This window comes from Zalophus californianus, chromosome X, assembly GCF_009762305.2.
Source record: "Zalophus californianus isolate mZalCal1 chromosome X, mZalCal1.pri.v2, whole genome shotgun sequence".
Taxonomy (NCBI): domain Eukaryota; kingdom Metazoa; phylum Chordata; class Mammalia; order Carnivora; family Otariidae; genus Zalophus; species Zalophus californianus.
The window spans coordinates 20543000-20567828 of NC_045612.1; the positions used below are offsets into that span (position 1 = coordinate 20543000).

The window sequence follows — 24829 nt, forward strand, 5'->3', positions numbered from 1 at the left end:
GCTACCACTGTCTTTCTGTGTGACAAGCAATATCACATCGATATTTCACCTTTCCTATTAGCAAAATGTGTGAAGTAATGCTTACCTTCCTTTTACTGTCACTATGGAATTTAATTAGAACATGTAAATTATATCTGAGATCTTTCCACCAAAAAAATGTATCTCTTCAGCTAGACTTCAAAGAATTTTGACAACATATATTGTATCGTGTGTCTTTTAGCTCTTCCAGTGGTCTTTTGCAAGCCTCTGAAAAGCAAAACTTTGGAAACATTTTTTGTTGCTTTTCTCTCTTACCTTGATTTTTAAACCATTCCACAGGACAGTTCTGCTACTGAAATACAATTTAAAGATGATGAACTTTTTTTTTCTTCATTTCATCACTTCAGAGACTTCTGAGAAAATTAGGTCTCTACATCCTGACAAATTAATTTTGCTCCTTTTGATTACTTTTTATTGGAAAATAGCCTTGTAAACAAGATAAAGGGTCTCCCATCTTCTCCCAAAAAGAAGTATAGTCTAACAGTGGTTAAGTGCATGGACTATGGTGTTGACCCAACCTGGGTTTAAATCCCTACTCTGCCACTTACTATCTGAATGACCTAAGGCAAAGCACTAAACCTCTGTAAGCCTCAGGATTATGCATAGGGTTACTTGAGGTTTATATGAGATCACACATATGAAACCTTATCCACAATGTGTGACACATGTTAGATGCTAAATAAGTAATATTTTTGTAATCGTTAATGATGATGAATCCAGTTCCTTGCCTACTGATGTGGAAACAAACATTTGTAAAATGTTTTCCTCACAGAAATTGAACTTGGCTTGGACAACGGCTATTTGAAAGAATGCTTTATAACATTAAGTTCTATGCAGCAATCAAGATATTGTCCACATGGGATTAGCACTATACCCTATCCTTACCCCTGGCTGGAATAGAAAAGTTAAGTGATTAGATCAGTTAATTTCTCAGATGCTTTCTAAAATATGAACAAATCCTAAGGAAGTTCTTAAGAACTAGATAAAATAACTTTAAGTGAAAAAGTACCTTGATTTTCCCTTTGGTATCTCTGCACGGAGAAATGATTGTGTAGGCTGGGAGAAAGTGAGGCAGGCCAGCCTACTGTCCAACTTCAACCAGGGTTTTTAAATGAATTGTGGCTCCTCAAGACTTGATTGTCTTTGGTCTGTCTTGTAGCATCTACTCAAAGTCCAAGAGGAATACAAAAGGAAAGAAGCTGAACTTGAAAAAGTCAAGGATGACAAGTTGCAGGTGGAAAAAATGTTGGAAAATCTTAAAGAAAAGGTATATCAGTCCTCTGTGAACCCTTGCCCTTCCCCCCACCCTTTGCAGTGGCAGTGAAAAATGCCCTGCAAGTTCCTGCAGTAGGAATCACTGTGGAATGCTTGGCTGAATGGGGATTAAAAGCCCCTTCTCTGGGGTAATTCTTGAATCAGGGGCTCTGCCTTTAGTTGTGAATCCTTGGCATATCTAAGGATTCTGGAGAGTGTACTTTTCAATGAATACAAAGTTAGTCCATCCCTAAAATTCCTCAGTCTTTCCCTCTTGGAGAAGACCAGCGTGTACACCTCATTCCTGCTTCATCTTGCCAAGCAAATAGCAACATAGAAAATGCAGGTGAAAAAAATAGAAAGAAAATGCGGGTGACACAGAGTACCCTTAATAAAGTGTTTCATTAAAGGAAGAAACACAAGTACAACCAGAACATGGGCTTTTCTTTGCAGACACTCCATCTAGTGTAATAATGAGCAGCTGCAGGTGAAATAGTCAAAACCCAAAGGGGAGAAAACATGTGGAAAGTAAATAAAAAGAAGGAATATTCTAAGGCTTGAAGATTGCAGCATGGAAGGGCAAGATGGGACTTTGCAGCAATAAGAGCCACCAGTGAGGGCCTCTTAGGGAGTCTCCTAATCTGGATAGGTTAATGAGTCACAAGCATGAATCAGGTGCCCAGTCTACTTAAGGTATGTAAAGTCTACCCGTGGTGTCTCCCAGCCATACCTCCCTAATCGTCTGTATGCCTGAACATTCAACTGAAGCAATCCTCTGAAAAGGAAGACCCATTGACTGTAAGTGCCTGATTTTAATGTCTCAGAAGGAAGAGATTAGGAGCTCAGACCAAGAGCCAGAAATCAACAATGCTATCGTTAGACAAGAGCTTGGGCTCTTTATCTCTGGCACTCAGCTCAGGAAGATGCAATGCATACAGGCCCTGGGTATGTTTGCCAGCATAGTGACTTCCCCCAGAGTGCCATTAAGAACTGGCAGCCTTGGTGTAGTTGAAACAAATGATTGAAAGTGTTTTCTTCTGGAGGCCATTTGCAATATGCTTTTAATTCTTCCACTTCATAAAACCAGCTCACTTTCCACTTTTGTGGGTGCTTTTAAAGAAATGAGCACAATCCCAGAGAAATTCATTTATCAAGCATTTAATTGAAAAGTGCCAAAGCTGCTCTGTGTAGTAGGAATTTCCCTATACTTTCAGAGCTGCTAAAATGTCTCAGAGCTGCTACATAGCTGTTTTGCTTCTTGCGTAAAATGCAATAGACATGAGGTAATGCTAATGACGTTATGCTTAGATTCGTTCTTTAGGATTGACATCACAAATTAATTTAAGGGCATTTTTAGTGTAAGGGCATTTTTGGCACTTTAAATTTCATTGAAAGAAGCAAGAGATCAAATGGCACAGAAGAAACTTAATGTATTGTGCCTTAGTCAGTTTTTCATGCTGAACCTGAATATACCATGAAGTGGCAGCTAAAGAGGATAAGGAAGGAGAGCCAACTGATAATCGGGAAAATGTGAGTCAGAATGTTTTTTTCCTGTAACTGTAAGCAAAGCTTCTTTCAGAAAAAGTCATGACAGTTCATTATAAACTGATATTCTCTCGGAATCTGATTTGTGACCAAATATTTCAGCCTGACACAATTAGGTTAGGAAGCAAAGTACCATTATGTTAGACTGCAAAAATAATTCCAGGTTGAAAGGAAGGCAATAAGTTTTGGTGAGGAGAGATCTCTTTTGTTTTTGTTTGGGTTTCTTGACAGTAAACTGTAGTGTGAGTTATTGTCAGTGTTTTGCAATATAACAATGTGACTTCTGTCTGTCTTACTGCAGAAAGAGCTGGCTCTTTGAATCTGCCAGTAAAATTCAAGGTGATAAACATCTCTTCAATATGCCTTCTAATTTTTTAAATGCCAGCTATAATAAAACTGAAGTCAGGTTTCAGTAAGGCTACATTTCTATTCAAGATGGCTAAAACTTCTCAGGATGCCTTTCCATCTTGAGTCAACCCCAATCTGTTAAATTCTCGCACTTAAGAAATGGCTTACTGGATCATTTAATGTTTTAAGGGCATTAGAAGGAGATCTACAACCCATGGCTTAGAAGTGAGCCGGTATTTTGAATCAAACTTGGCATGATGGTTACTGCCTGAATTGGATTCTAAAGGCCAAAGATTGAGTAGGTCATCAAGAAAGGCTTCCCTTCTGACTATAGCCAGGATGCCTGTAAATCCCCAAAACAACATGTCTTGCCAGGATAGACCATTCATTTCATTCAGGGCAACATCCTGGAAGCTTTAAAGTCATCTTTAAAGAAAACAGGACACCTGTCTGTGCTGAGGGCTTGCAGAAGGGAAGAGTGACAAAGCATTTGAATCAGCCATGAGATGCCCCTGCCAGGAGCATTTCCCCAGCATTTTCTTTTCTAATAGCAGTAAGACTGGAAGCAATGATTCCTTTTATTCCTTCTTTTCAAGACTCTTCCTTCACATTTGTAATACAGAAAAGATGTTCTCAGTGCCCAAAGAGAGAAAGAAAGATCCATGGAAGGCCTGGATGTATTTATCAGTTTGATTGCTGGTCATGAATTTCCCCTGAGTGTCTCTTACGAAACATACCTGCTATACTCAGAAAGAGAGAACTTTCAACAACAAAGAAGGCCACTGAGTAATATTTTGGTCATGGTCATTTCTTTTTTTTTTTTAAAGATTTTATTTATTTATTAGAGAGAATGAGAGATAGAAAGCACGAGAGGGAAGAGGGTCAGAGGGAGAAGCAGACTCCCTGCTGAGCAGGGAGCCCGATGTGGGACTCGATCCCAGGACTCCAGGATCATGACCTGAGCCGAAGGCAGTCGCTTAACCAACTGAGCCACCCAGGCGCCCGGTCATGGTCATTTCTTGATATGAAGTCAGGAATATCCTAACTGATAATGTCCTTATCAGGGAGAAGAAAGAGCTGACAGTCAATAATTGGAAGCTCTAATTTTTAGTTCAAAAGCCAACAGTTGATTATTTGGGAGTTTGGGAGTAGATTAGCTACATTGTAGATTCTGCACTCAGAGATGAGACCTGCCTTTAGCAGCGTGTGGACCTAAAATTGAAAAGAACAATCCTTTTGGCAGTGGATGACCTGGCGTGAAATCTAGGCTCTACCACGTCCTAGAAATGTGATCTAAGGCAATTTACCTAATTTACCTGAGCCTCACTTTCCTCATTTGTAGAATGGAGATAACACATACCTAACAGTGCCTGGCACCTAGTAGGCAGTAAATGTTGGGTCTGTTCCCCAGATTACCTCTATAGAGTCAAGAATGATGAAGGTGGGGGGGGAGACCTGGCAAAGATGAATGTCTAAATTTTTCTGTGTTTTGGAGCCATATAAAGAAGTTTTGGATGATCTGTGATGTTTTTGCATAAATTAATGCTATTTTCTCTCCCATTCAGTCATCAAAATTGTACGCTATTGCTTTTGGGGTACTACGTTAAAAAGTTCCCTGTTGCGTACTCGAATCCAAGTCTGTTACGCAGTAAGGTGAACTGACCCAGGAAGCATATTTTTCCCACAGGAAAGCTGTGCTACTAGACTGTGTACATCGAGCCAGGACAGTGACTATCCTCTTGAGAAGACCCTGAACAGCAGTCCTATCAAATCTGAACGTGAAGCACTGCTCGTGGGTAAGGAACACACACATATAATATATTGACTATGGTGGAGGGGGGAAGAGTTTCACCTAAGATGAATATACCTGCCAGGCATTTATGAAGCATGAGAATGCATGAATAAGTATAGACTTCACAGAAATGGTAACAGCAGCTCCCAATTCTCCTCTAGCTCCTGTGGTTGCTGCCACATCAAATGTGTGGTTGTAAGCACAGGAGAGGGTCTGCTGGAGAAATACGTTGTACATTTTTTAAAACTCTATGTGAGGATAGTGGAGCCCTCTCACTCCCACTCAAGGTTATAGTGAGGATACTGTTTGGCAGAGAGCTTTCCCAGATGAGCCTCTGGAGGAAGTGTCTGCCTCTCTGAAATTTTTTTCCAGGTTGCTGGCAGGTAACTCAGGAGGCTGTCTGTGGTGTGTGACACTGGTGGGCTTAGATGAGATAAATGCTAGAATTGCTCTCAATATATAAAAATCATCCACAGAGGCAAGATAGAACACATGGTTGAGGAGTCAGACAGAACTGGTTTCCCGTTTGACCCTACGATTTCCTTCCTGAGCTTCAGTTCCTCCATCTGCACAATGGGCAGAATGATATTACCTGTCTCAAAGGGCAGCTGCAAGTATTAAATAAGATAATTCATCTGAATCCCTTAGCACAGTGTGCAACCCATAGGAAGCCCTCAGTAAAATGAGAACTGTTTTGCACTTACAGTATTCTGCACAAATGTTTGTTGACTTGATATTCCATTTGGAGAACAGTGGCAGATTGAGGTCCTAAAATATTCAGTCATTTCCAAGGGGCTGATACTGGACCTCAACAGATAATCCCAACTGCCTTCTAGGAAGCTGAACCCCACAGCAGCCCCACCCCAATCTCAGAAGTTCTCCACACTGATTGGCTTCTGCATATTTTGAAGATTTATCTGCCTTCTTTGGTAATGGATATTGTAGTCAGATTTAACACTTTGATATGTTAATAAAGATACACAAGAGGATCTGCCATTGAGTCTTAAAGAAAAGTGACAACTTATTTCCATTTTACAACTCAAAGTTCTTTAACAAATTGGCATGGCAACAGGGAGACCTGTCAGAGAAGAGCTGGGGGTAGAAGGAAGCCTCTGTGAATGGATAGTTCTAGAAACAAAGATTCTTAAGATAAGTGTTTCTTGTTTTGTTTTTAAAGAATGTAGTGACAGAGAGAATGACAGAGAGAAAGGAAAATCTATTTTTTAAATTGGTTCTTCGGGTATGAACCCACAGAAACTGCTTAGTGTTTTGAAACCTAAGGATTTATTTCTCGGCATTTGACAGATAGCCTATCTTGGCCGTAGCACCTAGAATTCCTTTGGACATGAACTGTCTTCTTTAGAATTTAAGTTTCTCAGCTTGAGTCAGTGTATAGCAATTCAATTTACTTCGTCATTTAAGAATCACATAGTGTTATAAGTAATAGCATCCATTTCGAACAGACTTTGAACGCTACCATCAGCTCCTCCCAGATCCCCCAGCCCACCTCCTTGCCCTCTGATATTTGGAGGATTTTCACAAAGAACTGATTTGAACTTCAAGCTACAACTCAAACTTGTGATATTCTTTATCAGTCACTTGAAGGAATAGACAAGTTGTAGTCTATAAACCAAATCAAATTTAGCTTTTATTTCCTGGCAGTTCTCGGCAAATTCAATTCTGGGTCTATTTGATGTACTTAAGATCTTATGAAAGGGGAGGAATTCAAAAAAAATCTAAAGAAAGAAATAGTAGGCCTTTGAACAATTTAAGATCTACCTGTTGCCAGAGAAAGAAGTATTAGAACAATTAACCTGATGTCCAGAACAATCAAGGCAGTATGTATAGCTGCCAATCACCCCATAGTTAAACTGAGTAAAAATTGTGCCCATTCCCAGAGGCTGTAAACCTCTATAAAAAAATGTGTTACTTGAAGAGATTTAGAGCTCTAAGCACAAACAAATGCTAGTGACCACTTGAGTGAGTGAAATGTTTGGCTTTTCTTTACAGAGCTACTCACAGAGTAAAACCAAATATAATCAGCAGATTCTCTTGTGAGAGGCATGAAGTGAATCAGGCAAAGTACCTGATTTGTACTTTTACCACAACAGCAAGACATTATTAATGCATAAGAAGCTCACGTCCAATTTAAAGACTGTGCAGAAGAACTGCAAAAGGCCAGCACGATCCAAATTCATTATAAAATTCTAAATTCACTGTGAAATGTAGAACTCAAATGGTCTTTAGCCATCATAAATGATGGGAGTGACTCCTCCAATGCCAGTGTTTCTATATGGGGTACAGTGTAGTGAGAGGCAGTATATGCAGTGGGTTGTTGTACAGATTAAATGAATAAAATGTATATAAACTTAGAATAGTGCCCAGTATGTAGTATGTGGTACATGTAAGTTAGCTCTCATTTCAAAGAATATAATGCTCGAGTGTAACCTCCATCGTATTGTCACTGTAGGGATTATTTCCACATTTCTTCATGTCCACCCATTTGGAGCAAGCATTGAATACATCTGTTCCTACTTGCACCGTCTAGATAATAAGGTACGTGGGGTGCTGAAATGGGCATGCAAAGGGACGGAGGGTACTTTCTTCAAGCATAAGTAAGTCGTTAGTAATCGCTCTAAGGAAATTTCCCTCACCTAGTCTCACTGCAATGCAGTGCAGAGCTTCTCTCTTGCAAGTAGGATGACCGTCCGCTTCCGTTTGCCTGGTACTGAGGGGTTTCCTAGGACTCGCACTTCCAGTGCCAGAACCAGGAAGTTTTGGGCAAACCTGAATGAGTTGGCCACCCTCCTTCCAAGATACGTCTGAGAAGAATTTTCCTCCTTTCTTTTAATTTCTATCTAAGCTGCAAATGACCCACTATCTCTCACCAGTCATACTTTTGTACCGGGCCTTTAGCCATTAGCAAACGTTAATGTTCAAAACTGGAAGTCTTACTCCAGCCATCACTGTCACCACTGCCATTACCTATGTTGAAATGATCAAGGCAAGAGCAAAAACAAAACAGAGGAAACAGTAAGTCTGTGACATGGACTCAACTTCTGCTCCCAGCTGATCTCATGCATCACTTCCTTCCTGGGATGCTGTTCTATGAGGGACCTCACAAAGCCTCAGGGGCAAGAGTAAGTATTAGTTCCCTAGAAAGTCAAGGATGCCTCAGAGAAGCAGGAGGGGACTCTTGACTCCTCAGAGTAAATAAACTCAGGATAGATTTATTTCAGAAGCTGCATTCAGTTACATGTGCTTGTGGATTGTATTCACTATTTCACAGGACCTGGGGCTCTTGAGACGTGGCCACTGAAATGCAGATTCCTGATAGTTGGATGTCCAAAATGTTAAGCCATTTAAGCATATGTCCTCTTAACAGAGGCACTTGCCCATGTGGGCATCCGGCTGCGGTGAGACATCCTTCTCATGGCATTTGTTTTAGTTCGAGCCAGCACGCCCCTCTCATTGAGCTCTGAAAGTGATACCATTCCGCAATTAAAGAGCCCATTTGGCAGCAAAGGGAGGGATCGAATGTGAGCAGCAGGACCAAGTGGTAGGTTGAAGTGGTATAAAACTGGACTTTGTGTCAGTAAAAATGATCTGGCCCTTTTTTCAAAAATTGTAAAAAAAAATACATTTTATGTTAAAAATGTAAGCAAGATAGAAAGACAGTGAAGGGAAAGTGAAAGTGACCCAGCCCCACCCTTCCAGGATCATCACTGTTAACAGTTTGGCATATCTTCTTTCAGACCATTTTCCATACATATGCTGCACCTATATTATATGTATACATCTATAAACATTGTATATTTATGGTTTTTAGAATGGAATTCAACTCTATATGATACCCTGCAATGTGCGTCTTTTACTTAACTGGCTACCATCTACTACTAGCAGTAGGAAGAAAGCATGACCTCACTCCTACTCTCAGCCCATTTTGTCCTGAGCAGCTTCCTGCCAGAGTAGTGACAGGGCCTCCCAAAGAGAGCCTGCAATGATGCCAACAGAATTGGCGGAGGGGTCCCTCCCTCCAGCTTCAGGAACATTCAGTGTGGCGGCAACTGAGGGTTTCTCTCAGGATCCCCTAGTGCTCCTCAGTTGAGCGCTAGTCCCCAGGTTCACAGTTAGGAAGGTTGCTACTCATGTCAAGATGACCACCTGAAACAAGTCCTAAAGGGGTCCACAGATTTTTGTTTTTATGTTGGGGGGTGTGTGTGTGTGTGTGTGTGTGTGTGTGTGTGTGAAATGGGGAGAGGGAGATGATGCACAGAAGTAGAAATACAGGGCATTCCTTATTTCTGTCATTTTTCCTTTGTAAAGCAACACATGTATGAAGAGTTCTGCCCTGCCTCCCTCCCCTCCCAAAAGGCTTTGCAGCTTCAGTAGGCCTGTGCACAGGCACAGTGGCACCGACCAGCTGTCATTCAGCTGGCTATGAACCCAAGCCTGTCCACACAACTGACACTAGCTCTTTTCATTAGAAAGCTCGGTGGTGATCAATCCCCAAAACATCATGCTAAGTGAAAGAAACTAGTCACAAAAGACTATATATATCGTATGATTGCACATATATAAAATTTCCAGAAAATTCAAAACCACAGCAAAAAAATCGGAGTCAGGGATTGGGAGGAACGATTGACTACAAAGGGGCGTGAAGGAACCTTCTGTGGGTGATGGAATGTTCTAAAACTAAATAGTGAGAGTTGCCCAACTGTATAAATGTACTAAAATTCATTAAACTCTACACATAGAGTAGGTGAATTTGTTGTAAGTAAATTATTACCTACATACAGCAATTACAAAACCCGTACAAGGGAAGCCCAGGGGACTCGTCTGCAGGGTAGAACTGCTTCTGAGTGGAGCTCCTCTCTCTGGCCCGCAGATCTGCACCAGCGATGTGGAGTGTCTCATGGGCCGGCTGCAGCACACCTTCAGGCAGGAAATGACCGGGGTCGGAGCCAGTCTGGAGAAGAGGTGGAAGTTCTGCGGCTTCGAGGGCCTGAAACTGACCTGAATGCCGCGGCCTCACGGCCTGGGCTCCTGCAGAGAAATGTGCGGTGGACGTGCCGAGAAAGTGATTTGTATTCTCAATGGTTTTCAAGTGGGAAGTGCTTTAAATTTGCCAGGTCGTTCCCGGAATATCTTTTGAGTTAAAATAAGGATCCTAGAGCAGCACCTCGAGCTACAGGCCCTAAAAAGACACAGACTCAGACCCTCAAGCGCTGTAACTTGCTCCCTTTCTGTCAGTGGCTTGTCTCTTTTATTAGTGATATTGAAAAAGGCCTGAGGCTAAAGAGTATTTGGGGTGTTTTCAGTGTCTGTACTACTGTCGTAGAGTTTGGTATTTTTTTAAACACTGTTAATTGAAATGTTTTGATGATTTGTATGTGATTTGTGTTTCAAAACTTCTCTTCACATTAATGTGAACTGACACGGTCTTTCCAACCCCCAGTAAGCCAGTAAATGAATAACACAGCGTCTTCTAGAAGGCGCCTGACCAGGCTCTCCCCTTTTAAAAGACAAAGCATGGTTTGTGGCTTTTTGCAAAATTACTGTGAACCAAAAGTTGACAAATGTTCCGAAGTTATTTTCTCTAATATATCAGATTAAAAACATCTAGATGTATTCTCAGAAGGCAAGTGTCCAGTATGACTGGCATGTGTATGTGCTATTCAGAATCACCTTGTAAATAGTCTGCTTTTAAAGGAGGGCATGTTTAGTTTTCTATGAATTAAAACACACGTGTGCGCATGTGCACATGCACGTACACACACGTTAGCAGAAGGGATTCATTCTAATATGCCTTCCCTCTGGCCTTCTTACAAAGTCTGTTGGTCCCTTTTCTTCTGCCATCAGCGTGTTGAATTGCAAACCGTGTACTGCTGTAAATACTATGTTCACTTCAAGCTGAATGTTTGCAAACAGTTGATATGAGTATTAGTAGAAAACTCCTGGTAATGAATGAGCCCGGGTTTGTGAGGCTTCGTGCAAATAGCTCAGCTCTGCCTGGAGCGCCGATGGCCGGGGGCACCTCCAGTTCTATGGTGCCCACCCAGCAGGTTGCAATGGCAGAGTGTACGTGGACCAGTCAGGAAGTCCTGCTTGATGGAAACGAAAGAGAAAGGGTGAGGATTTGGGGCTAATATCCTGAGGCACAGATGATCTTTTCTTCTGTGGTGTTGCTGGTGCTTGTAGTAACACAAGCATGCCCTCCCTTGAGTCTTGATTCAGAATAAAAGAATGTACTAAGTAAGCAAAGCCAATGAAGAGTGTTTCAGGAAAATACTTTGTAAATGAGATGTCCGTAGTGTGTTCAAAGTTGTATTTTTCAAAGATAAATATTTCTTTTTTATACTTCAGTTTGGTGTTCTGTTTTGAATTACTTGCTCTCTGATCCTTTAGTGAATCATCTCGATTTCTTCTTTGGAGTACCAGGATGTTGAAAGAAGATGCTAAACCTTCACCTTGACAACTAGAAAGAGGGCCCCACAGCAGCTCAGTCACGCGTAAAGCTGGCTTCCCCCTGAAGCACCCAGCTGTGGCACACGCAGGGAACTGGGGTTATTTTCACTCGAGCCTCCTCCCTGTCATCAGCGCCATAGAAGCCTTTGATTCGTCAATCTCAGAGGTCCTGGAATGCCTTATTTTAATAATATCTCTGAAATCAAGGGAAATTTGCCACTTACCAATTATTTCTTATTTAAATAAGCTAAATGCCATGACGTTTTAAAACAACAAATTTTAAAAGCAACAACTGTTACACCCAGGCCCCTTGCTGTCCTTCACTTAATCTACTTGTGCTACAAATGGTCTCTTCCTATTATTCCCGCCCATTTAGTCCAGGTGTACTCCTCCCAGCCTGCTTGAATACACTGGTTGTGAAGGTTAAGTTTATGTGTCAAGTTGGCTAGGCTATAGTGCCCAGTTGCTTAATCAAACACCAGTCTAGACGTTGCTGTGAAGGTATGTTTGAAAAAATATCATTAACATTGAAACTGGTAGACTTTGAATTGAAGCAGATTGTCCTCCATAATGTGGCTGGGACTCATCTAATCCATTAAAGACCTGAAGTCCTCTGAGGAGAGAGGAATTGTGCCTCCAGATTGCCTTTGGATTCACGACTGTAGCATTAACACCTGCCAGAATTTCCAGACTGCTGGCTGGCCCCACAAATTTCAAATTTTCCAGCCCCCACAATCACATGACCCAATTCCTTAAAATAAATCTGTGTATGTGTGTGTGTGTGTGTGTGTACACATCCCACTGGTTCTGTTTCTTTGGAGAACCCTGACTGCTATGCTAGTCCAGAATTGTGTCATAATACGTAAAAATAAAATCCATTTGCATTATATTACATAATCAAATTGCAGCACATGCCAGCTCACAATTCTTTCCATCCATCATAGAAATATACTAATGAAGCTATTTTGCCTTACAAATGCTCAGTGCTATTTATTCTAATTATTGTTCTGTTATTCTGCCCAAATTTTGAACTGTTTTGTTATTTTTAGGAGCTCCAATAGTTATAGATTCCAGATAATAATGAATAGAAGCATTTTTTAATTTTACAAATGGTTGTTTTCTCCCTCTTCCTAGTCTGTCTGACATCTCTAGTTCTGGTTCTTTAATATTACCAAGTTGCTTGTTAAATGTCCTCAGTGAAAATGAAATAGTTTTCGGAGCAAACTAAGCACTTAACTATGTTCTACTTAATTGGGCCCAAAACTCTATGTTGTTCATAGAATGCAGAATAAACTATATCCCTTGAAAATACAGCATAGATGTACAAGACCTTTGACTCACCTGCTGGAACTGGGTAAGCCCTTGGGATTCTTAGCTGTCTTAGTCTCTCAAATAGACCCAGATTCACTATTCACCACAATTGCTACCATCTGCTGAGCACCTATTATGCTATCCTGCTGCCTACAGTCACTTCTTGCCTGTGTGTCAAGTTACACGGACACAATGAGAGCTTCAATTTCCTTATGGGTAAATTTAAGGAGAAATAGTACCTGAGAGTGGTGGTAACGTCATCAAGATAGCACGTGCAAATTGCCCAGCCAGTGCCTGGACCATAATGAGTTCACAATAGAGTTATGATTATGATTATGATTATGATTCAGCCAAAAGTAATTATAAGCTATGACCTTACCCTCACTTTAAGAAAAATGCTTTTGTGTTCACACCCAGAACTGTGGTGCTACATCATGTTGTGGGGCCTCAAGAAGGGAAACTTAGCTGTTCAAAGGTATTCCAAACATTTATTCAGGCCCAGGCACCCTGCCAGGCATTATGGAGTACAAAAGGAGTATGCCTGGTGCTTACCCTCAAGGATCTAGAAGAGTAGGCTTTAACATACTGGACTTAAATCCTTCACCCTGTAGCCAAGACCATAAAAGCTCAGCATGAAAAATATTCAGTGTTGACCAACTGTCAATGGTGTGAATAGGTGGTAATGATGGCTCACTCTTGAGACCTGAATTATTCTCTGTGCCCCAATGCACACCCCCCCGTACCAGTCCCAGAGTGTAAATTCTAGGAGAGAATGGTTCTCATTTATCTTGTTCACTATCACATCCCCAAACCTGGTGCATTGTAGGCAATAAATGTTTGTTAAATGAGTATTTGTGTAACACTCTATACAAACTACATTCATATGCACTAATAATAAAAGCTAACATTGATTAGTGATTCCTACTTACCAGTGATGTGTGTGTGTGTGTGTGTGTGTGTGTATCTATCTATCTAGAGAGGGAGAGAGAGAGTTATTCATTTTTACTACAACTGTGAATGGTAGGTAATATTATCTTAGGTTTTATCTGAGACTCTGAGATGTAATGCAACTTGCTTAAGTTTCTAAGAGGCAAAGATGAAATTTGAATTTTAGTCTGTCCAACCACAAACTTAAAACTTCCTACTGCTCCAATATGTTATTTATCCTTCATATCAACCTAATTGGGATTACCATAAGCCCCACATTATTCATTCACATGCCATTTAGAGCACCTGATATGTACAACTCTTGGTCTTAGAAATTCAAAGGGGAACAAAACATGACCTCTTCCTTCAAGAGTTTACACTCTGGTGGGGATGCCTGCTAAATGACATGGTCACGTACAAAGTGCTACAGGGAAACATTGTGGAAGGCTTCACTAACAAGAAGAACTATGGTAAGAGGAGAAAACAGGCTCAGACAGGTTAAATTACTTGTCCAAGGTACATAGTGGAGATAAAGCCCAGGATTTGAACCCAAATCTGTCTGGCATCAATTCATTCTTTTTCTATTATACCACGGGGCCCAAGGTCACATCTAACAATGTTACTGAACGTCTCTGAGTCTTTAGTTTTCATCTATAAAGTGGAAATCTAAGCATATTTCCCTGAAAGTGTCATTCATAAGGCTTTGCTCAATGTAAAGTGCCCAGTACTAATCCTGCCTGGCAAAATGAGTGTTCAAAAAATAGCTATAATTATTATTCAACTAATAATAATATTAACAATGCTTTGATGGCAGCAGAGCTACCTTTCTAGTGTCAGAAATCCCATAGGGCCACAGGGTAACTTAAGAATGGGACCCGTTGGGATACAAAATCAGTGCATAGAAGTATGTTGCATTTCTATACACTAATAATGAAGCAGCAGAAAGAGAAATTAAGAAAGCAATCCCACTTATAATTGTACCAAAATAATAAAATGCCTAGGAATAAACTTAACCAAAGAGGTGAAAGCCCTGTACTCTGAAAACTATTAAACACTGATGAAAGAAATTGAAGGTGACACAAAGAAATGGAAAGACACTCCACGCTCATGGACTGGAAGAACAAATAGAGCAACCTACACATTTAATACAATCCCTATCAAAATACCAACACTATTTTTCACAGAACTAGAACAAAAAATCATAAAATTTACACGGAACCACAAAAGGCCCTGAAGAGTCAAAACAATTTTGAAAATGAAAAGCAAAGCTGGAGGTATCACAACTCCAGTCTTTGAGTTATATTACAAAGCTAAAGTGATCAAAACAGTATGGTACTGGCACAAAAATAAATGCATAGATCAATAGAACAGGATAGAAAACCCAGAAATAAACCCACAATTATATGGTCTTCCATATCCCAAGATCCATAACATCATCCTATTCTTTCACAGTGTCAGGAAGCTTTGAGGATCCCAGCTTCCCTAAATTCTATCTGGGTGGATGGTGTCAAAGGCATACTGAAGCCATTACTTGGGGAAATGGGAGGAAGGAAAAGGAATTGACTATACGCAAATGTGAGCATTCAGACCCAAGTCTGGAGCCTTATGAAGATGATCTCAGATCTTGGGTGGAAAATGGGATGCAGGACATATTAAAGAGTGTTCTACCTAACTGCATTCACTCCAGGTCTGATTAATAGCCCCCTGGATCATCAGACCTCTTCAATCTTAACTCATTAATATTCCTCAACAAATACTTTATATCACGCTTTAAAGTGTTTTCGGAGCACCCCTGTACACAGACATTATGTCATCTGATCTTCACAACACCCTGTGAGCTAGCAGGGGTGGATGGCTGGCTCTCCCACCATTATTGCAGCTAAGGAAAACAAGCATCAGCAGGATGAGGAGCCATACCCTAGGTTACACAACTAAGTGGATGGTGGAGCTGGGATTAAAATGCAGGGTGCGTGGGGCGCCTGGGTGGCTCAGTCATTAAGCATCTGCCTTCGGCTCAGGTCATGATCCCGGGGTCCTGGGATCGAGCCCCACATGGGGTTCCCAGCTCCGCAGGAAGCCTGCTTCTCCCTCTCCCACTCCCCCTGCTTGTGTTCCCTCTCTCACTGTGTCTCTCTCTGTCAAGTAAATAAATAAAAGCTTCAAAAAAATTAAAAAATAAATAAATAAAAAATAAAATGCAGGGTGCCTGAGTCCTCCCAATATCTATGCCACTTCATCTTCAGCCTCTGCTTAGTATGGCTAAGAGAATGGGAAGTAGGGTTCCTTGACAATTTTTAGTGCCATGGGACCCCCTAGGAAGTCTGGTGAAGTCCATGAACCCCTTATGAGAATAACATTTTTAAATGCATGAAACAAAGGAAACCAACTATATTGAAATAATAATAGTTAACCGAAACACATTTGTGATATAGTAACCTATGTGCTCCCTTAACACATTAAATAGCAATACGTAATGACCGGCCTAATAACTCCTGTAATTTTGAAGTAGTGATAAACACAAATATTTCAAGAAATATGGAATAACTTATGATACCATAGTATCTGTGATACTGGTGAAAAAGTCACAGATACTGTGAACCCCTCTGTACTTTGTTGTCTACATTTGTAATGGAAGAAAATGCTATATTTCAGTTAGAAGTTAGTGAAAATCTAAGTGTAATATTTCCATCCAAGTTAACATGCTTCCTAAATTCTACCCACAGTCTCGAGGTTGATGAAATACAAAGTGAGAGCCCCCAGAGTGGGGCCAGGATTAATTTCAGTAAATATGTTAATATTTATAAACTACTTAGAACAGGGCCCATTATCCAGTAAGCTCTATATATGTTCATTTAATAGAAATATATTTTAAATAATAAATTTTATAAATGATGGAGAAACTGATTCTTAGCCCATTTTGAAATAGTGAAACTCTAAGGCAATGCATAAATAGCAGGAAGGTCCCTCAAGTGAAGAAGTAACAGATGAGCTTCAGTGTGAGCAAATACAAAGTACTGCATTTAGGAGAAAATGAGCCAAATGCTATTCACAAGATGTTAGTCTCCAAACCATCAGTTCTGGCACAGGAAAGGGATCTGGGAGTTGTTGGAGAGAAGTCCCTGAAGACATCTGTCCAATGTGCAGTTGGAATCATAAAAAGGCAACAAATTCTAAACATGGTAAAAAAAAATAGAAACAAAATATGACATTATCTTATTCCCTTAAAAAAAAAAGTTTTGTACCCACACCAGCAAAACTGTGCTTTGTGTGGCTGGGCCTCAAGACTTGAAACTTAACATTTCAATTCACAGGTGGTTCAAGTGCTTACTCTGCCCAAGACACTGCCAGCCAATAGGGGATGCAAGGATGAATTTGACATATTGTGGTTCAAATGCTTACTCTGCCCAAGACACTGCCAGCCAATAGGGGATGCAAGGATGAATTTGACATATTGAAGAGAAGCTCAAGGAATCAAGAGTGTGGGTGTGTTTTAATACATTAATGAACATGTTCTGCCCTCTAGACCAGAACCATGTAGTCTGGGAAAGAAAAACCTGGAATTCAATGTTTTTCACATAATACACTCTTGTTCCTCTCTCTCTCCTTCCTTCTCTCTCTCTCGCTCTCTCTCTCTCTCTGTCTCTCTCTCTGTCTCTCTCTCTCTCTCTCTCTCTCTCTCTCACACACACACACACACACACACACGGCAGCACTTGGTAAAGCCGGCATTACAATCATGCCTTGTTTATTCAGCAAGAGAAGAATCTGAGAATTTAAGTGAATTTACCAGATAACTGAAACACGCCCCTTCCAGTACCATTTTTTTTTTTACTTTAATCGTTTTAAATGAGAACATTTCTAAGATGTCTTACATCATTTCCTATGCTATTAAACAGAGGGTTCTAGGCTTGTGCTGACCTTGCCATGATGATTCCACATGGCCACTAAGAACATTAGTTATAATAAAACCTCTGGGAAAGAACATTCTTCCCACTAATTTAACAGTACAAAGAACAGTGAAAGGGCTGATTCTCTGATAAACATCCTTCCTCATTAAAGGGCTAGAACCAGCCTTTGGCAGCCCTGACTCCCTATGCTGACCCAGGATCACCATTCTAGAAACCCCGGGGCTAAGAGATGCTCACAGAACCACTAACAGGGATGTTACTCAGAATCTCAGCTGTCTAAGGAGCCAAAGGTGTCTGCCTCTCTGCTGTCCTAACAGCATGGGCCAGTATTCTCCAACCCTGCCCCAATATGCTAGTAAGAAATATGACCATGAAAAGGCAACTTGGTTTATTAGGCAGCGAAGTCAAGAGAACTGGAATTCCTGGTTCTGTAATTAGCCCTGAGACCTTAGGCAAGTCACTCAAGCTCTGGGTCCCATGAGTGGGACATCAGGAGAGGGGATGTGACAGTGCTAACTAGATTTCTCTTTCTTGCTCACCTAACAGAACCAAGTAGGGTCATGATACAGGTTTCTCCCGCTATCCGAAAGTTCACTCTATGCCACTCCGCTTTTACAAAAGACCTACATTAGTACCTGTTTTCTCTAAGTGAAATAAATCTGAAGAGGATTTTTGCTTTTATGAAATGGTAACTGCTTTTTTGCTTTACATCATTGCAGCTCATGAACGGTTTCATAGGAACGCTCTACTTTGAGATAGCGGGGGAAACCTGTACAGCCCATCGGCCTGTGTTGGCTGAGGTTAATGAACACTGCGTTGTGACCAGTGTTCAGAAAGTGAATCAGTTCTCAAGCTAGCAAGCCAGGGACGGTGCAGGACCTGTGGCCCACAGGAGTCCTGAGAGACAAGGGTGCAGGGAGACACAGGTAGAGACTTTGTTGCTTCCATCTGCCCACATGAGCCTTCTAGCAACTGTACTCACTTCTTCTGCCCCCAATTGGCCCATGACTCCCACCTTCTTCACTTGACAGAGCAGGAGGACAAAGTGAGAGCATTCCTACTGCAGGAATCAAGTCCCAAGGCCAGTCCGAAATAAGACTCTCTAGGGCTGCCTTAGTGTAACTCTCTACGGCATCCAGCATCAGAGGCAGGACCTTTAGCAGTAGCTGCTTTAGCCGTGGCCCATCCTTGAGGCTGTCCTCTGAAGGGGAGTGAAGGGGACTTGTTAAGCCTGTCAGACTCCCAAGGCAGACTGCTCACATCACAATTATTCATGGTGATGGTGGGCTGGAATAAAAACGTCCCAGCTCATGTTCACAGTGAAGCACATACGTCTCACTTGCACAAAGGCTATTGGTCCAGAAGTGCAGACACTCCGGAGGATTCAGTGGGTCCTCTACTTCTTCATTCCTCTCTGAAACATCCAGATCAGTTTACATGGCATCAACATACACATAGATTGGTTCCCAACGGATGATACCCTGGCTGCACAGGCTACAGATCCCGAGAAGTGCGAATGCCTTCCAAGTTCCCTTTCCATCTCTCCATGCCCAGTTAAGTCCGTGCTGAGTGACTAATCCCCACCTCAGCATCTAACAGCCAATCTCAAGGGCTCTTGCCCTTCTTAGCCCTAAGAACCTGGCCAGCTGGGACATCTGCTCACCCCAAAGATGGGAGCTGAGATTCAATCAGTATCACCTGGTTACAGGCAGCTGCCTCATGGTTCTCATAGGTCTCCTGGCACATGGGCAAGGACAGGGCAGGCACGCTGTGCTTTTCACTGCCCCAGGGCAGCAGCATTGCATGTAGTCGAGCAGGGCCTTCTTTAAGGTACCACTCTGCCCAAGACAAAAAGGGAATGCCAGGTCTCAGCCAAGGACCACAAGGCAGGCAGGATTTGTTGAGTCCCTTGGTTCTGAAAGTTCCCTAAAAACTCCCAAGAAAAAATGAAAGATAAGCAAAAATGAAAACAAATACAAAAGTTTATGCTATCCTGAGCATAAGGAAACAGGCACCTCCTCTCTGCTGGTGGGAGTGTGAACAGTAAAACCTTTCAGAAAGGAGAAACCTTAAAAAAAAAAGTGTAGTCACATGATATTCTAACAATTCTACGTCTAGAAATATGTCCCTAGAGAAATAAGCAGAGAAAAGGGCTATGATGACTGTAACAAGGATATTTAATAGTAAGCAAGTAGAACCAATCTAGATGTCCAAAATAGGCGCTAAGAGAATACCATGAAGCCATTAAAACTGGCATTGATTCGGGAAATATTCATGATATGTCTATTGTTGAGTGAGAAAAGCAGGCTATTTCATATCTGGACAACATAAGTTTTGCTTAAAATATGTAAATATATATGTATACGTGGACACATGTGCAAAGAACAACCAATACCCAACTGTTAGCAGTGACTGTCTCTAGATGGGCTTCTTTTCTATGCTGTTCTGTTTTACAAATGTCTTTTATTGAATATGCATTACCTTTATAGTCAGGAAAAAAGTTATTAAAAGAATGTCTACATGCAGAAACAAAAAAAAAGAACCCTCAGTTATTAGATTGTACAGTAACGGAGGCTCGAAGCCTTCAGGTCAAGCAGCCATGTAGCCCTTCTCTCCCTCCAGGGGTGCCTATTTTCAGATTAAACCTGTCCTCCCTCTTGGCTTGTTTGCTTCTTTCTGTGGGTAGCCTAGGAACCCCATCATCTAGCCTGTAAAAAAACTCAGAGTTAAGTGAGAAATGATTGAGTAAAGAACTGAAAGGGAAATGAAAGAAAATCATTGCTTTGTGACCCAAATTTTTATTCCCGATTCTATAACCTTCATATCCACTCCATTTCATACCATGCCTAAAAGCAAAACTCCTTAGTCTGGCATTCCAGCCCCAGACTTGATTTCTAACATTGTTTCTTATTTCTACTCCCCTTCACATACCCAGTTCGGCCTGACTGAATTCCCTGTGCTTCCCCATACACCCACAAGTCCAAATACTACGCACTCTTCAAGGCCCAGGTCAAGTGGTACCTCCTCCAGTAAGCCTTTCTGGATTCCTTCCACTCTCTCCCCATATCCGAATGACCTCTCCTTTCTTTTAGTCCCGCAGATAAGTTCTCAATTCTCACATTAAGTCCTATAGTAGAGTTACAGAGAAAGGGATGGACTCGGAGGGCAGCAGTGGTCCTGCGGTTTCTGTAGGAGTCGGGGCAAAAGCCCAACTGGATTTCAAAGAGAATGAAAGGAGAAGAATTTGAAACTGAATATTATAACCCTTACAAAGAGTTTTGGTATAAAGAGGATCTGAGAAGTGGGGCCGAAGCTGAAGGGGGAAATGGAATCAAGAAAGGATTTTTTAAGATAGAAAAATGACAGTATTATGGCACGCTGTTGAGAATAATCAAGAAGATAGGGCAAATGGTCAACAAAGAAATGTCACGGTGGGAGAGTGAACTAGAGAGAAGGAAGGCAAAACTAAAAGGAGAAAGGAAGGGCAGGGGAAAAGAAAGACAGGAAGCAGCAAGGAACAGAGAGCCAGAGAGTTAAACTTTTCATGAAAATCACCCATGATTTTGTCCACTAGGCTCTTTCTCTCTGCTGCAAAGACTGACAGTATAATGTCAAGAGCAGAGAATCTGGATGCAAGGGTCCAGGTTCTGAATTTGTGACTCTGGGCAAGCTATGAAACCTCCCAGTACCTTGATGTCTTCATCTATAAAATGGGGATGGTAACATTAACTTCCTCATAGGGTTGTTTTGAGGCGAAAATAAAGTGCTCAGAGCGTGATGGACATGTGAGCTATCATCATAACCAGGAATCATCAAAGGCCAGGAATTGCCCCCCACCTCAGGTCTGTCTCTACTCCTATCTGCAATATGACTTCACTCTTCCCTCTCACTACTGTCACCAATAATTTCAGAACTTCACAGTTTAACAAAGGCAGCTCTTTCCAGGGAGAGATCATTATTGAACTACCTTCTGCTCTTAAATACAGTAACGATGGGGAGGGGACTCATTGACCAGCTTTGTTCAAGTGCCCAGACCCAGTGGCCATGGGGCTAGTGCCATGTAAAAACAGTGGACACTCCTGGGGGAACTGTATACGTAGATAGGGATGTTGAGCAGTGCAGAGGAGAAAGGAAGGTGACTAGAGTCTGGGGGAGGAGAGGAGAGACTGAAAAAGATTGAAAAACGAAGTGCTATGAGAGTCTTTATAAAAGCAAAGAAGACGGTGACGAGATTGGAGCTGTGTGGCTGCAAGTCGCAGAATGCCACCATCCACCAGAAGCTTCAAGAGGCAAGGAAAGCAGTCTCTTTTGATCCTCTGGAAGGAGCATGCCCCTACGGAAACCTTGCTTTGGGTCCAGTGATGTTGATTTCAGATTTATGGCTCCAAAACTGAGATAACAAATTTCTGATGTTTTAAGCCAAAAATAAGAAAAAAGAGAAAGGAGGTGCTAGTCAGCCAGAACAATTGCCACCCACTCCTCTCCCCATACCCTGCCTTAGTGCCGTCATTGAAGAAAGGAGAGCACAGGGAAAGGGTGAGGATTCTTTATGGAGATTCTGCTAATAATGAAGGGTGTTCTCTCTGCTCCAGACCGTTGATAAAAATTGAAATCTGGGTGTTAGAAGCAATGAACTTCCTAGTGTAGGAGGTCATCAGGAGGCCTGCGTGCTAGTGTACTTGGTTCCTCTGGTCACAGGCCTTGATAAACTGCAGTCTGAGAACAAGACCCCCAATCCTACCCTAGCCCAGAACATTTCAGCAAGACTGCCCACCTGAGGACCGATGGTTGTCTCTGGACCACTTGAGTCTGAAGGCTGATGAGTATTCTACCCTCTTTTCCTGATCTCCCCATTTTGAGCAGCCTCTGCTGTGTGTGTATGCCCCCAAATTATAAAACCACAGTCTTGCCAAGATGGAGGATAACTGGAATGCCAAGATGCACCACAGAGCCAAAGCAGCTGGAAGCCAGGGAGTCAAAGAGGCGGCCATGAAAGTTTGCTAGGCATAAGATGGTCGGGGCTTGGACCAGTGATGAAAATAGGACTGGAGAGGAAGAGAAAGATTTTTTTTTAATATTTTATTTATTTACTTGACAGAAAGAGACACAGTGAGAGAGAGTGCACAAGCAGGCCGAGGGAGAGGGAGAAGCAGGCTTCCCACTGAGCAGGGAGCCCGATGCGGGGCTCAATCCCAAGACCCTGGGATCATGACCTGAGCTGAAGGCAGACGCTTCACCGACTGAGCCACTTGGGCGCCCCGAAAAGAAGAGAAAGATTTGAGACACATTCCACACACAAAAAAAGTAAATGAACAAGTGGTCCCAGGAGTAAAACTTAGTTATGCTTCTCTAAGCAGATACTGAAAAACATACAGTTTTTATGTTGGGTGGGCCCCTGATCTTAAGTTACAATAAGTCAGAATGACTTTTCCTTTTTGTATTGTCTCTCTGATGCCTGGTTTTCAGACACTGGTCACCCTGACTTGGATAATTCCTTCCTTCCTCCCTTCCTTCCTTCCTTCCTTCATCAAGTTGAGCGCCTATGTGCTTACCATGGTTCTGGCAACTGGAAATACAGCAGTGAACAAAAGAGACAAAGATCAATTTTCCACTTTTCTTGTGGACTTAACATTCCAGTGGAGGGAGACAAACAATAAATAAACACACACGTGTGTGTTTTATGAGAGTTACATGATGATATATGCTATGTAAAAACTAAAGCAGGCAATACTCATTAAGAAGATGACAGAATAAGTCATGCGAATAGGGGAAGGACATTCATTCTTGCAGAAGGAAGAGCAGATACAAAGGCTCTGAGACAAAAACGTGCCTGGTATGTTTGAAGCACATAAAGGAGCAGAGTGAGGGGAACGTTATTAAGAGATGAGGTCAGAGAGTTAACCAGAGGAGAGAGGGGAGGTCATGTTGGGCCCTAACAGCTTTCGGTGAGATGAGGAGCCCTGGGGGGTTTTAAGCAGACAAGCAACAGTATCTAGCACATGCATTAAAAGAATTGCTCTAAAAGCTGCATTAAGAACACACTGTGGGGGTGAGGGAGGTGAGAAGAACAGGAACACAGTGAGGAGGTTATTGCAATAATCCAAGAGAGATGATGGTAGCTTCAGGGTGATAGCAGTGGAAGCCAAAAGTGGCCAAATGCAGGAAATATGTAGATATTGCAGCTGGAACCAACACAATCTTTCTGATGCAAGGTGTCAGAGAAAAAGAAGAGTCGAGGATGACTTCAAGGTTTTTAGCTTGAGAAACTGGATGGATGAAGAGCCATTACCTGAGAAGGGGAGGACTATCGGATGAGCAGACTTGGAGGGGAATTCAGTTCTGATATGTTACGTTTGAGACATCTATTCTAAATCGCAGTGAAAGTGCCAAGTAAACAGGTAGATATAGAAGTCTGGAGTTCAGAAGAGAGGTCTGTAGTAGAGATATACATTTGGGCATTGTTCGCATATAGATGATATCTAAAGATATAATTCAGGATGACGCCACAAAGGGAGCGGGCATTGTTAGAAAAGAAGTTCAAGGACTAAGCCTTGAGACACCCCAATATTAACAAATTGGCCGGGTGAGTGGGAAATTGCAAAGGAGACTGAGAAAGAGCTGAGAGAAATGTAGGAGGAAACCATTTTAAGGGTTGTCACAAAAGTCATCACCCTATCTGCAGGAAAAGGAGCAGAGCCTAGAGTGTCGCCTGTAAAAAAGAATGAGTGGATGAGTTAAAAAAATCTCTCACCATTCCTGAGCAGTCTTCATGCACCTGCCAGTATATTAAGTAGCATGTGGACTTGGGAGGAGTACTTGGGGTCACCAGACAATTTTGCCAAATTAAAGACACAGGTCATCATCTGGGGGCATTACTGTTCAGCTCCCTCCCTCTGCCCCCCAAAGTTCTGGGAGTAAAGTCCCTGGTCCTTATTTGATCCATATCTAGATTCCTTTTCACCAAATCCTGTGCTCAAGCCTGGCATTGGAAAATTAGCTCACTCTGAAATACTTAGGGAGCTTCTTAATGAGTTTGATTTTCAGCTGTAAAACTTGATGGAACTCGCAGAAATGTTAAAAAAAAAATTGACCGTGACAACTCTGACAGGAGCTGGGAACGCCATTAGCAGCGGAGGAGTGTGGGTACCTGCCCAGCTCCCCAAGCAGCAAAACACAGGTGTGGCGCTGAGAAACAATCACAAGGGCCAAAGCCGGGTTGGGGCAAAGATAAAAGGAG

At 41.9% G+C, this 24829-nt stretch overlaps 1 protein-coding gene across 11 annotated transcripts in view; it reads left to right on the forward strand.

Annotated features, from left to right (window-relative positions):
* The window catches only part of ENOX2 (ecto-NOX disulfide-thiol exchanger 2), a 281319-nt gene extending 269937 nt beyond the window's left edge, over positions 1-11382 (forward strand). For 5 of the 11 annotated variants that reach the window (XM_027608771.1, XM_027608769.1, XM_027608770.1 and 2 more), the window contains 4 exons: positions 1199-1306; positions 4874-4982; positions 7449-7534; positions 9867-11379. In XM_027608771.1, the coding sequence (XP_027464572.1) occupies positions 1199-1306; positions 4874-4982; positions 7449-7534; positions 9867-9998 (435 nt within the window). In that variant the 3' untranslated portion in view covers positions 9999-11379. Of the gene's footprint in view, positions 1-1198; positions 1307-4873; positions 4983-7448; positions 7535-9866 lie in introns of all 11 variants that reach the window. The other 6 variants (XM_027608768.1, XM_027608764.1, XM_027608766.1 and 3 more) reach the window with 3 other exon arrangements.
* The last annotated feature ends 13447 nt before the right edge of the window (positions 11383-24829 follow it).